This window comes from Ahaetulla prasina, chromosome 9 (genome assembly GCF_028640845.1).
Source record: "Ahaetulla prasina isolate Xishuangbanna chromosome 9, ASM2864084v1, whole genome shotgun sequence".
NCBI lineage: Eukaryota > Metazoa > Chordata > Lepidosauria > Squamata > Colubridae > Ahaetulla > Ahaetulla prasina.
In genome coordinates, this window is record NC_080547.1 from 1,988,706 (window position 1) to 2,002,762 (window position 14,057).

Consider the following 14,057-nt stretch of genomic DNA (forward strand, 5'->3'; position numbering starts at 1 on the left):
AGATCTGCTGAATAGAACTCCGCATTGGTGACAGGAAGGGCATCCGGCCAGTAAATTGCCTGGACTCTACCCAGCAAGGGATTACGGGGTCATTAAATGACAAAGAAGAAGAAGAAGAAGAATGGAAGCAAGTGAACGACCTACAAAAAACCCTGCAGAGCAGGGGTCTCCAACCTTGGCAACTTTAAGCCTGGCGGACTTCAACTCCCAGAATTCCCCAGCCAGAGATCACCCCAAGATTCCTCTGGCTAGGTTCACATGTGAGCATGGGCTATGATAGGTTGCCTGTGGCTCAGCCTGTTGCAATGAATCATAATAGAATAGGAAGCAGAATAGAATAAACTTTATTGTCACTTCGAACGTACACGAATTGGCATAAAATTAAAAATGAAATTCCGTTGCATACAGCTCTTTAAAGGGTCACCACCTCCAATTTTACACTACATAAACACCAAAAGGTAAATAAATAAATAAATAAGTACAAAATTACGTATATATGCCCACATATATTATATGACATAGAGAAACAACACAATCAGCATAGCTTGTTCGTCCAAACAGGGCCACTGTGTGTTGTCAAGCGGAGTTTGTGATTGCACAAATGCAGCCCCAGCGAGCTAGGCAACGTTTTGCACAAACACCGCCCTGAGTCCTTCGGGAGATAGGGCGGTATATAAATTTGATTAAATAAATAAATAAATAAATAAACACGGGTGTGTCCCTTTGCAATCGCGTGCACCGAACTGCATTCAGACGTCGTCTCTGGGGCAGTTAGAGCCACTCATAAGAGTCGATGGGGGAGATTAAAGAATTTTAACAAGACACAGAATTTCTGCTTCTTTTAATCTCATTTTATATTTAATCTCATTTTATAATGTGAGAAACGGTGTAGGGTCTCCTGCTTGGATGGGTGGGGTTGGGCTAGATGACCTACAAGGTCCCTTCCAACACTGTTCAACTGTTAAAACAGCCCAGCTGGGCGCTGGGTGGTTGAAGAAAGAGGAGGATGCCGGGAATTGGAGTTTTTTAAAATCATCGTTCGGCAGAACAACGCATGCGTCATTATGACGGCGGCGCTCGCTTCGCGTGACCGTAGAGATAGAAATGTTAGAGTTGTCCCCGAGTCACAGCTACAAAACTTTGAAAGTAACTGCAGTTACAAGATACATAATAAGTCACATACAAGAGAGAAAGGATAGGAGCCAGAGTATCTTTTCCCGACTGATTTATTTTCTGACAATTGTTTTAGGTGTTTAGTTGGGAATCCTGAGTTTTAGGTGTTTACTGAGCTACGTCAGCGGCCACCAGAGGGCGCCAAAGAGGATTGCAAGCACGGCCTGTCTCTTGCGGCAACTTTATTTTATTTATTTATTTTATTTTGTCACAACAATATATGTAGGTATCATACAAAAGATTATATAGTATATAAACACATATATGAGTAAATATAAGGAGGTATAAGCATATATATAGGAAGAAGAAAAGAAAAAAACAATAGGACAGGAACGGTAGGCACCTTTGTGCGCTTATGCACGCCCCTTATGGTCCTCTTAGGAATGGGGTGAGGTCAATAGTAGAAAGTTTTTGTTTAAAGCTTTTGGGATTATGGGAAGAGACCACAGAGTCAGGTAAAGTATTCCAAGCACTGATGATCCTGTTGCAGAAGTCATATTTTCTGCAATCTAGATTAAAGCGGTTGACATTAAGTTTAAATCTATTGGTTGCTCTAGTATTATTGCAGTTAAAGCTGAAGTAGTCTTTAACAGGAAGGACATTACAATAGATGATTCTGTGAGTTAAACTTAGGTCTTGTGGAAGGCGACGGAGTTCCAAGTTTTCTAAGCCTAGGATTTCAAGTCTGGTGGGATAAGGTATTTTGTTGTTTTCAGAGGAATGGAGAACTCTTCTTGTAAAATATTTCTGGACACGTTCAATTGTATTGATGTCAGAGATGTGGTGAGGATTCCAAACAGGCGGGCTTTAAGACTTGCAGACTTCAATTCCCAGAATTCCTGAACCAGCGTGGCTTGAAGCAGGGGTCTCCAACCTTAGTAACTTTAAGGTTTGTGGGCTTCAACTTTCAGAGCTGAACGGAGCTGAACAGAGTTCAGAACTCTGGGAGTTGGAAGTCCACAAACCTTAAAGTTACTAAGGTTGGAGACCCCTGGCTTGAAGATGCACCAGTACCGTATATGTGGTACCTTGCTCAATAGTAGTACCTGTGAGAGGGATCTTGGAGTCCTAGTGGATAACCATCTAGATATGAGCCAGCAGTGTGCAGCAGCTGTTAAAAAAGCCAACACAGTTCTGGGCTGCATAAACAGAGGGATAGAATCAAGATCACGTGAAGTGCTAGTACCACTTTATAATGCCTTGGTAAGGCCACACTTGGAATATTGCATCCAGTTTTGGTCGCCACGATGTAAAAAAGATGTTGAGACTCTAGAAAGAGTGCAGAGAAGAGCAACAAAGATGATTAGGGGACTGGAGGATAAAACATATGAAGAACGGTTGCAGGAACTGGGTATGTCTAGTTTAACAAAAAGAAGGACCAGGGGAGACATGATAGCAGTGTTCCAATATCTCAGGGGCTGCCACAGAGAAGTGGGAGTTGGGCTGTTCTCCAGAGCACCTGAGGGTAGAACAAGAAGCAATGGGTGGAAACTGATCAAGGAAAGAAGCAACTTAGAACTAAGGAGAAATTTCCTGACAGTTAGAACAATTAATAAGTGGAACGACTTGCCTTCAGAAGTTGTGAATGCTCCAACACTGGAAATTTTTAAGAAAATGTTGGATAACCATCTGACTGAGATGGTGTAGGGTTTCCTGCCTGGGCAGGGGGTTGGACTAGAAGGCCTCCAAGGTCCCTTCCAACTCTGATGTTATGTTATGTTATGTTATGTTATGTTATGTTATGTTAAGAGTTGAAAAAGTCTACAAGGGGTAAAAAAAAAAACAACTCCTGATATAAAAATACCATTTTGGGGGGGTGGGTAACCATTTTACACACCCTTTAAGATCTGGGGTTGCGCCTGGTTGGATTAGTGAGAGCGGTTCCCGGGAACTTCTCCCCCTAAAAAATAAAACAAAACAGGTAGGTCCCCTCTAACCTTTCCTATCTCTCGAATCCCATTCGCTTTGGGAACGTCACCAATGGGAACGCTCCCTCCGCAGGACGTGCCGCGGGGATGCCTGGGAGGTGTAGTCCGCCTGGCTCTTTAAGGCTGATGCGGCGTTGCTGGTGGGCGTTCCGCTGCTTCTCCTGCCCGGCGGCTCGCAGGTAAGTGGGGGGGGGGGCGGCGGTGCACGGATCCCGGTCTCCCCCCCTTGCTGGGCTTCGTGCAGCGTCTCCCCCGGATTGCAACCGAAGCTGGCAGCTGCAGAAATGGGGCAGACTCCGGGCTGTTGCAACAGAGCCAAACTGGGGTTCTGGTCGGGAAATTGGGCTGGGTGGGTTTAAAAGCCCCTCCCCCCCTATCCAAAGGTGCTTTTTAAACGATGCAATTTGACTTTTTTGGGTTTTTTTTTCTTCTGAAGACATTTCGCTTCTCTTCCAAGAAGCTTCTTCAGCTCTGACTGAATGGTGGGGAACGGAAGGATTGAGATTCCTTGCAGACAAAGCTGGTCGTTTGCATCCTTTGAGAGGGTCCTTGAGGCAACCTGGAGGTTTATCTGTGTCCTGAGTGGTGCAAATGGTCCCTGTAGTCTGCAATTTTTCCCCCGTTGGAAACCCATTCCTACTCCCACACCATTCCAAGGGTGCTCATCCTAAATTGTATAGCTAAAAGTCTCCCAAGTGCTTCAACGACCCTCTTGAGTGAACACACTCAAAACCGTAGAAATGGTGGTAGACTTTAGGAAAAACCCTTCCATACTTCCACCTCTCACAATACTTGACAACACAGTATCAACAGTAGAAACCTTCAAATTTCTGGGTTCTATCATATCGCAAGATCTCAAATGGACAGCTAACATCAAAAACATCATTAAAAAAGGACAACAAAGAATGTTCTTTCTGCGCCAACTCAGTAAGCTCAAACTGCCCAAGGAGCTGCTGATCCAGTTCTACAGAGGAATTATTGAGTCTGTCATTTGCACCTCTATAACTGTCTGGTTCGGTTCTGCAACCCAACAAGAAAAACACAGACTTCAGAGGATAATTAGAACTGCAGAAAAAATAATTGCTACCAACTTGCCTTCCATTGAGGACCTGTATACTGCACGAATCAAGAAGAGAGCCGTGAAAATATTTGCAGATCCCTCGCATCCAGGACATAAACTGTTTCAACTCCTACCCTCAAAACGACGCTATAGAGCACTGCACACCAGAACAACTAGACACAAGAACAGTTTTTTCCCGAAGGCCATCACTCTGCTAAACAAATAATTCCCTCAACACTGTCGAACTATTTACTGAATCTGCACTACTATTAATCGTTTCATAGTTCCCATCACCAATCTCTTTCCACTTATGACTGTATGACTATAACTTGTTGCTGGCAATCCTTATGATTTATATTGATATATTGATCATCAATTGTGTTGTAAATGTTGTACCTTGATGAACGTATCTTTTCTTTTATGTACACTGAGAGCATATGCACCAAGACAAATTCCTTGTGTGTCCAATCACACTTGGCCAATAAAATTCTATTCTATTCTATTCTATTCTAGAACAGGGGTCTCCCACCTTGGTCCCTTTAAGACTTGTGGACTTCAACTCCCAGAGTTCCTCGGCCAGCTTTGTTGAAGTCCACAAGTCTTAAAGGGACCAAGGTTGGAGACCCCTCCTCTGAAAGGATGCCAAGGACCAGCTGCCTGTAAGGAATATAAATCCTTCCATTCAACGGATGGAAACTAATCAAGGAGAGAAGCAACCTAGAATTAAGGGGAAATTTCATGACGGATACATTGTGTCTGGAGATCCCAGAGGTGTTTTTTTCCAAGAGGCAACTGGACTTATTGGGGTTTTTTTTCCTTTCGAAGACGTTTCGCTCCTCCTCCAAGAAGCTTCTTCAGCTCTGACTGGATGGTGGGGAGTGGAAAAATTGATGCTCCTTGCAGATAGCTGGTCGTTTGTATCCTTTTAGAGCAGGGGTCTCCAACCTTGGCCGCTTTAAGCCTGGAGGACTTCAACTCCCAGAAACCCCCAGCCAGCAAAGCTGGCTGGGGGATTCTGGGAGTTGAAGTCCTCCAGGCTTAAAGCGGCCAAGGTTGGAGACCCCCGTTCTAAGGCATCTTCTCACCACGTTTGCTGGTGAGGGAGTTGAAGTCCTCCAGGCTTAAAGCGGCCAAGGTTGGAGACCCCTGTTTTAGAGGATCTTATTAAACGTTTTAAGATCCTCTTTTTTTTTTGTTTTTGTTTAACCTTTTAAACTATCCTGTCAGAGCTGAAGAAGCTTCTTGGATGAGAAGCGAAACATCTTCAAAAGAAAAAAAAGTCCAGTTGCCTCCTGAAAAAAAGCACCTTTGGGACAACCATGATCTGGAGGACTGAGACTCTGCAGACTTCGGCCCAGGGGCTGGCTTGAAACTCTGAAGCAAAGAGTTGAGGACACGGAGGGGGTGGGATGTCCTTTGTGGCTGGAGACCCCCAGGGCTACTTTCTAAGAGCCTCCCTTTGCCTTTCTCCTAGGTTTGGATGCTGTGTCCACTCTCAAGGGCTCTTCCCTTCGGCTTCAGGCTGAGCTGGGCTTGGAAGGTCACAGGGTGCCGGAGAATTTCCCAGCTGCGTGGAGCTATGAGGCTGGTTCAGTTCCAGGCCAAGGGCTCAAGCCCCGAGCCCCGGATTGGGCTGGAGGAACGAGATGGAGGAGATGTGGTGGACCTGAATGCTTTCGACTCATCCTTGCCCAGGACCATGAGGGCATTCCTGGAGGCAGGAGAGGCAGCCCTGGCAGTGGCCAGAAGGTAGGTGAGGATACTGGCTAGTCCAGAGGAGAGAAGCAGGAGATGGAGAACAGAGCTCTGGGTTGCAAGGCGGCTGGGGCTTTTAAGGGGGCTGGGATGGAGGATGAGGCTGGAGAGATGGGAAGGGAAGGTGGGGATAAGAAACCAGTCTGTGGGATGCCCCTCTGTTCTGACCCGGTTCCCCAAACACGACAAAGCCTCTGTAGTTAAATCAATGATTCCTTTATTAGGAGTGCCGGCAGCCCCGGCTGTTCTGTTCCCCCTCCCCACTTCACAGAGCAAACACCAAGACGCGTGTCTCCCAGTCTTTTTATTTGCTACCTGATTTTCTTCAGTTGAGGAAATACTTGGCAGTGACCGTGCAAAGGCTTGCCAAGTTCTGAGTCCGTTATCTCGTATCCAAGATCCGTTGCCAAAACTCACTGATAAAGTCCTTTAACCCTCCAACAACTGAGCTGCAGTGCACCCTTGGTAGCTTTTTTGTCCGTCATAAGGGCCACATGGCAGCTCCACCCACTTTTATACCCTGTGGGGTGTGGCTCAGTGACTCAGCAATCTCTGGGCCTGCCACACCTTTTCCTCCGCTGTGCACGCTTATCCTTACGTCGCTGCCTCGGATCCACCCAGGATTGATCGTCAGCAGCTGGGACTTGAGGCGTTGCCAGGGAGGAGGAGGAGGGTGCGGGAGAGGGAGGCCTTGTCAGCTCCTCCTCCTGGCCTGCAGCTGGAACTTGGGGTGGTGCCAGCGAGGAAGATCCTGGCGAGGGAGGCCTTGCTGGCTCCTCTCCCTCACTTTCCGAGTCACTCTCCTCCATGGGAACAGGCTCGAGGGCCGGAGTCACAACACCGGCAAAAAGTTTATCTCGCAGGCTAACAACTCTGCCTGGTAAGGAGATGAATAGTTGTCTGCCCCATCTATTCATCTCCGCCCCCTGCCTCTTATCCCCAGAGCTAGGGTGGGGCTTCGCTAGCAGTGGTGGCTCTTCCATCCCAAGGACCGGCCCATAGATTTCCACTGTTCTCCTCTCCTCTGCCTTCTGTACATCCATGCGTCAGGCACGGGACCCAGCTGTTCTTCCTCATCAGCCTCCTCCAGGCTGACTTTCCATCTGAGGGAGGACGGATGGCCCAGGCTCCCGCTCTGTCTCTCTCTCTCTGCCAGCTCCATTCCCTCTTTCCCCTCGGAGCTCATGGGGCAGGAGACCAACTAGGCCACGTCCACCCAGCAACTGGGCAGAGAACCCCTTGCTAAAATTTTTGAAGCCCCTCCCGATGGGCAGCTATATAAGTTCTCTAAATAAATAAAATAGATCGATCAACCATCCAACCAACCAACCTTTTTAACCAGCCTGGAGGCCCTGATGTTTTTGAACTCCCTCCACAGAGCCCAGCAATCTGGCTGTCCTTCTCTGCCCCGGTCCGAAGTGGCCCTCTTGGCTCCCATCACCGGTCCGGATAAAGTGATCTGTGTCGGCATGAATTACGTGGACCATTGCCTGGAGCAGAACGTCAAGATCCCCAAGGAGCCGATCATCTTCAACAAGTTCCCCAGCTCCATCGTGGGACCCTACGATGCCATCGTCCACCCAGCGGAGACCAATGTGAGTCTATTTGCAGGCTGGCGGGTTTATACTCCTTGGCAGGCAGCTGGTCATTTGCATTCTTTGGTCACAATCGAACAGCCCTCTATCAACAGAGGGCGGGAGGGACGCTTCCTAACAGGGAGGACAATTAACCAGTGGAACAGCCTGCCACCAGAAATCGTGGGCGTTCCATCGCTGGAGGTTTTTGAGAAGAAACTAGGCAGCCATTTATCTGAAATTGTATAGGTTCTCCTGCTTGAGAAGGGGGTTGGACTAGAAGACCTCCAAGGTGCCTTCTAGCTTCTGTTCTGCTCTGTTTTGTTCTATGCTATGCTATTCTTTCACCAGGAGTCACGTAGGACTCAGTTAAATCTGTGTGAGAGTCAATTCAGGGGCAAAGGTGCTGGACCAAGAGCAGGGTGCCTGGGAGTTCGAGTTCAACCTCGGGCACAAGGCCAGCTAGATGATCTTGGCCAGTCCTTCACTCTCAGCCCAAGGAAGATGGTGGCAAGGGCAAACCACTTCCAAAAACGTTGCCAAGACCATCAACAAAGGGATTTTTCCAGGCGCCTGGAATCGAGGCTAATGGGAAAGGATAACCCCAAATAAGGGCTTCCGGAAAGTAGGTTAGGAACCAGGGGTGAAATCCAGCAGGTTCTGAGAAGGTTCTGGAGAACCGGTAGCGGAAATTTTGAGTAGTTCGGAGAACCGGCAAAGGCCACCTCTGGCTTTCCCCAGAGTGGGGAGGAAAAGGAGATTTTGCAATATCCTTCCCCCAGGAGTGGGGAGGGAATGGGGATTTTGCAGTATCCTTCCCCTGGAGTGGGGAGGGAATGGGGATTTTGCAGTATCCTTCCCCCAGGAGTGGGGTGGGAATGGGGATTTTGCAGTATCCTTCCCCCAGGAGTGGGAAGGAAATGGGGATTTTGCAGTATCCTTCCCCCTGGAGTGGGAAGGAAATGGGGATTTTGCAGTATCCTTCCCCCAGGAGTGGGGAGGGAATTGGGATTTTGCAGTATCCTTCCCTCAGGAGTGGGGAGGGAATGGGGATTTTGCAGTATCCTTCCCTCAGGAGTGGGGAGGGAATGGGGATTTTGCAGTATCCTTCCCCCTGGAGTGGGAAGGAAATGGGGATTTTGCAGTATCCTTCCCCCAGGAGTGGGGAGGGAATGGGGATTTTGCAGTATCCTTTCCCCAGGAGTGGGGTGGGAATGGGGATTTTGCAGTATCCTTCCCCTGCCATGCCTACCAAGCCACGCCCACAGAACCGGTAGTAAAAAAAAATCGTACTTTACCACTGTTAGGAACCCCCGTGAAGAAAACCTGGGAAGCGGGTATCTCCCATCTTAAGCAACACGGGGTCTTTTTGTGTGTTGTGTGTATCAGTGAAGTTGAGGTGACAACCATGGCTACACAAGGCAATCCTAGGCCCCTCTTTTTTTAACCCCATCAGATGTGCACTCCACAGCCTTTCTCAGCGGCAGGCTATATTTTCAAGAGTTCTTTTTTTTTTTTCCTGCAGAAAATTATAAAATCTAAATAATTTGCATCAGCCTTGAGGTGCTTCTTCCCCGGCTGGGAGAGTTTCTTCTTTAGCTCAAGTACTTTTGCACAACCTCTTGCCCTGCACACAATTTTCTGCCACCAGTGTTGGACCGAAATCTTGTTGGATGGCCCTCTGACCCAGCCTGCGGTCCCTGCCTTGGCTCTTGGGATGGCAAGTCAAGAGGTTCACTCTTGTGTTTTTCCTCTTCTAGGAAATGGACTGGGAAGTTGAGCTGGCCTTTGTCATTGGGAAGAAAGGCAAACACATCCAGGTAAGGTCTCCTGCCTGGGGCAGGGGTTGGACTAGAAGACCTCCAAAGGTCCCTCTTAGCCCTAGCGTTCTAGAAGTCTAAAAGTTGGCAGAGAGCAACTGAGATCTGGCTTTAGGACGAAGCCTTAATGATGTTTGACTCCGTTCAGTTTAGCCCAGTGGTAGTCAACCTGGTCCCTACTGCCCCCTAGTGGGGGTTCCAGCTTTCATGGTGGGCGGTAGGGGTTTTGTCCGACACTGAAGCACTTTCCTTTTTTTAAAATTTAATTGACTTTTAAAAAAAATTTCATAGCATATTTAAAAACATTTTATTAGGTTTTCAAAAAATTCCCCGTGACAATTTAAATTTCTGAAAATATACTATTTGTATCACCCGCGCATTAGTTCACATTACGTAAGTGAAACTAAATGGCGCTATAATGCGACCGCAAACAAAAGAGCCTCGTCCCAGAATAGCTCGCGCATCTCCCCCCCACACCACCCCAGCTGTAACAGACAAGCAGAGTTGGTAGCCGCCCCCCCCAAACCCAATCCACGATGCACGAGAGGCATGCACAGACGATACACGGCACATTACTGTGGAATCGGTGGGCGGTTAGAAAATTTTACTACTAACAGAGATACAAAAGTGGGCGGCAGGTATAAAAAGGTTGTCTATCCCTGGTTTAGCCACTCATGGGTGGGTATCACAAAGAGCAGTTATCTGCCTGCAAATAAATTCGATGCCCTTTCCTTCCTTCCTTCCTTCCTTCCTTCCTTCCCTCCCTCCCTCCCTCCCTCCTTCCTTCCTTTATATTTTATAAAGATTTATATATAGATTTATATACCGCTTCTCAGTGCTTTCCAGCCCTCTCTAAGCGGTTTACAGAGTCACCCTCTTGCCCCCAACAATCTGGGTCCTCATTTTACCCACCTCAGAAGGATGGAAGGCTGAGTCAACCTTGAGCTGGTCAGGATCGAACTTCTTGGCTGTGGGCAGAGTTAGCCTGCAATACTGCATTCTAACCACTGCTCGCTCCTTCCTTCCTTCCTTTCCTCCCTCCCTCCCTCCCTCCCTCCTTCCTTCCTTCCTTTATATTTTATAAAGATTTATATATAGATTTATATACCGCTTCACAGTGCTTTCCAGCCCTCTCTAAGCAGTTTACAGAGTCACCCTCTTGCCCCCAACAATCTGGGTCCTCATTTTACTGCCCTCAGAAGGACGGAAGGCCGAGTCAACCTCAAACCAACTCTTGTAATTCTGTTGCCCTTTTAGGAATCTGCTGCGATGGCTCACGTGGCTGGATTCATGGTGGGCCACGACGTGAGTTCCCGAGACTGGCAGATGAAAAGGAACGGGAAGCAGTGGCTGTTAGGGAAGACCTTTGACACCTTTTGCCCGCTGGGCCCAGCTCTTGTGACCAAGGACTCCGTCTCAGGTTGGGAAGCGGCCAGGTCCCTCGGCTGACCCTCCTCCTCCTCCTCCTCTGCTTCTTCTTCTTCCTTCTTCTTCTTCTCTTCCTTCCTCCCTCCTCCTCTGCTTCCGCTTCCATTTCTTCTTCTTCTTCCTCCTCCTCCTCTTTCTCTGCTTCTTCTTCTCCTCCTTCCTCCCTTCCTCCCTCCCTCCTTCCTCCTCCTCTTCCCACACTCCCTTCTAGCACCGATGATATTACCCATTTTGGGTAATTGAACGTCTGCAAGAAAACACCTAAGCTCAGAAAACACACTAAGGACCCCAGAGATTTCATAAGAGATCTTATTTGGGAAGGTGCATTTCCTCTTTTGGTTCTCTTAACATTCCTCTGAATACATTAAATCCAACTCCCATCGCTGCCTGGGGCATTCAGAGAGCTGAAGTCCACGAGCCTTAAATTTGGAGACCCCCTGCTCCAAAAAGCAAGCAGACAGCTTCCTTTTAATCTCAGGGGCCCATGCGCGCGCTCTCTCCTTCCTTCCCACCCAGATCCTCACAATTTGGGCATCCGCTGCCGAGTGAACGGCGAACTCGTCCAGAACAGCAACACCAACCAGATGATCTTCAAAACGGAGGCTCTTGTTGCGTGGGTGTCCCGGTGAGTGCTGCCCCTCCCATTCCTCTCCCCCCCTCCCCACTTTGCAGTGAACATGACCCATGGGGGCCAAAGCCAGCCCAGGACAAGCTGGGGACGGCCGTGATAAGAGAAGGGGGGCGGGGGGTTTGACCTGTTCTCTAAAGGAGGAGTCTCCAACCTTGGCAACCTGTGGACTTCAACTCCCAGAATTCCTCTTATTCTGCTCATTACTGTGTTTGATGTTCTTTGCAGGTTTGCCACGTTGTACCCAGGAGATGTCTTCCTGACTGGGACACCACCGGGGGTTGGAGTTTTCCGGAAGCCACCCACTTTCCTCAAGGTGACTTCCGTTCTTTGTTTATTATTATTCTGACTGAGGCCTCCCAAGATCATGCGGCAGACTCCTCGTCCCGATAAAACCCCTTTGATTTAGGTTAAAAGGAAATTCCTCTGCAGCAAAATCCCGACAAACAGTCTTTCATGAGATTTCCTGACTGCAGCAGTGGAGGGTTGCTACCAGTTTGGGCGAACTTTTAGCGGCGGCAGTGGGAGGCTCCGCCCACCCACCCAGACGTTTCTGCACATGTGCAGAAGCGTTGCACATGCGCGCGCCCACGAGCAAACCGGTAGCGAGGGGCTTTGAAACCTACCCCTGAACTACAGACCTTTATCTGGCTTGGAGAGTTGCCAGGCCGATATCTTCCCAATGCCCACTCTGTAGCAGACAATACTCGGCAAGAAGTCAGGAACAGATCTTCACCCTCATGAAGTGAACTAATTGTCTCCTGCAAACTCCCCTCCCCTTTCGCTCCTCTTTATTCCCTATAGGAGGGGCCATTCACCGTCCACCTGTGCCTTTACTCCCGAGTTGGCCCTTGTTCCTTAGCTGTTCCCTTCTCCTGGCAGCTCTGCGCATGTGCACACTGGGAACAGGCTCCAGCTGTTCTTCTGCCTCGCTGATGTCTGACTCCGAAGGCAGTTGATAACTGTCAGACGCCCTGGCCCCATCTCTGCCTCCAACGCAGAGCCCTCATCCGAGCCTTCCCCAGACTCCAGGACCGGCCCATGTTTCTCCCCAACCTCCTCACTGCCTGAGTCTGCCAGCTTGGCCAAAGGGCTATTGTAACCCTGTTCCTCCCACAGAAAGGTGACGAAGTACAGTGTGAAATCGATGAGCTGGGAACCATCTGCAACAAGGTGATGTGAAGGTTTTCCTGCGGCAGCCCCGGACAGACCCATCGGCTGGAGTTTAAAATGCACCAAGTGCCTTCCTCGAGTCTAATCCAGAGGAGCATAAATAAGGAAGTTCTTAAAATGCTTTACGGTTTCATCTCTTGGAATTATTTCTGCCAAGCATCGCAGCCAAATTAAAATTGAAGATGCCACCACAACATTATGCCTCCAACTCCAGTCCCTCACTGGTGGTCGAGAAGGAGACACCGTGGCCAACCGTATCAAAAGCTGCTAAGAAATCTAGAATGACAGCAATGATTGTGCCACTTCCCTCCAAGCTTATCCATAATAGCAAGCAGCAGAGCTTCCGTTGCATGCCCAGGTCCAAACCCAGACCGCCAGAGCTCCCAACAACCATGGGTGAAATGCTGCCGGTTCAGACCGGATCGCCCGATCCGGTAGCGATGGCAGCAGGTGGTTCGGAGAACCGGTAGCAAAAATCCTTGCCCTCCCCCATGCCCAGCTGAGTCGCGCAATCATCAGAGGCTTTTTTTTTTACTTTTAAAAGCATTTTTTCTTCAGCTGAAAAAATTTTTTAAAGAAAAAAAAAAGCCTCCGATGATCGTGTGGCTCAGCTGGGATTGTCAGAGCCTTTTAAAAGCATTTTTTCTACAACCTCTTCAGCCAAAGCTTTTAAAAGGCTTCTCTGACGATCCCAGAGGAGTTGCCTGATCGCCAGAGGCTTTTCTTTTAAAATCATTTTTTTTTTTGCCTTTGAAAGAAAAAAAAGGCCTCTGACGATCAGGCAACTCATCTGGGATCATCAGAGGAGCCTTTTAAAAGCATTTTTTTCTACAGCTTCTTTGGCCGAAGAGGTTGCAGAAAAAATGCTTTTAAAAGTAAAAAAAAAAAAGAGTTGGCCATGCCCACCCAGTCACATTACACCCCCCACCACCAAGCCATGCCCACAGAACCGGTAATAACAAATTTTACACTTTACCCCTGGTGTGGTCTTACTAAGGCTTTACAGAGTGCTGTTAGTACCTCCCTTGATCTTGATTGTATCCCTCTGGTAATGCAGTTTAGGACTGGGTTGGCTTTTTTGGCTGCTGGCTCATCTTTAGCTGGTTGTCCACTAAGACTCTCAAAATCTCTCTCTCACGGTTACTGCTCTTAAGCCTGGTTTCACCCTGTCTATAGGTGCATTTTTGGTTTTTCTTGCTTAAGTGTAAGACTTGACTTTCCTCTACATCAGGGGTCTCCAACCTTGGTCACTTTTAAGACTTGTGGACTTCAACTCCCAGAGTCCCTCAGCCAGCTTTGCTGAGACCCCTAGATTAGATGACCTCCAAGCTTTGCTGGCTGAGGGACTCTGGGAGTTAAAGTCCACAAGTCTTAAAGTGACCAAGGTTGCTCTACATGCAGCATTTTAATCCAATCATCCAGAGCACAAGGTGATCTGTTTTTCACCCGAAGACTTAAAATTGCACCCCTTTTTGCTCTTCCAGAAAAGGTCCCAGTGCCAAATAAAACTTTATTTCT

General features: G+C 48.3%; 1 protein-coding gene across 1 annotated transcript; it reads left to right on the forward strand.

Moving 5' to 3' along the window:
- Nucleotides 1–3,151: 3,151 nt before the first annotated feature.
- Nucleotides 3,152–12,659, forward strand: LOC131203897 (fumarylacetoacetate hydrolase domain-containing protein 2A-like). The gene is made up of 8 exons (XM_058194612.1): nucleotides 3,152–3,280; nucleotides 5,636–5,910; nucleotides 7,295–7,511; nucleotides 9,251–9,310; nucleotides 10,568–10,730; nucleotides 11,255–11,363; nucleotides 11,595–11,682; nucleotides 12,486–12,659. The coding sequence occupies exons 2-8, from the start codon at nucleotides 5,642–5,644 to the stop codon at nucleotides 12,546–12,548; spliced, it is 969 nt and encodes a 322-aa protein (XP_058050595.1). The 5' UTR covers nucleotides 3,152–3,280; nucleotides 5,636–5,641; the 3' UTR covers nucleotides 12,549–12,659.
- The last annotated feature ends 1,398 nt before the right edge of the window (nucleotides 12,660–14,057 follow it).

Coding starts and splice junctions, on each gene's coding strand:
- LOC131203897 (XM_058194612.1), top strand. CDS start 5,642: ATGCTGTGTCCACTCTCAAGGGCTCTTCCCTTCGGCTTCAGGCTGAGC. Junction 7,512..9,250: donor TCCACCCAGCGGAGACCAAT/GTGAGTCTATTT, acceptor TTCCTCTTCTAG/GAAATGGACTGGGAAGTTGA. Junction 11,364..11,594: donor CTTGTTGCGTGGGTGTCCCG/GTGAGTGCTGCC, acceptor TGTTCTTTGCAG/GTTTGCCACGTTGTACCCAG.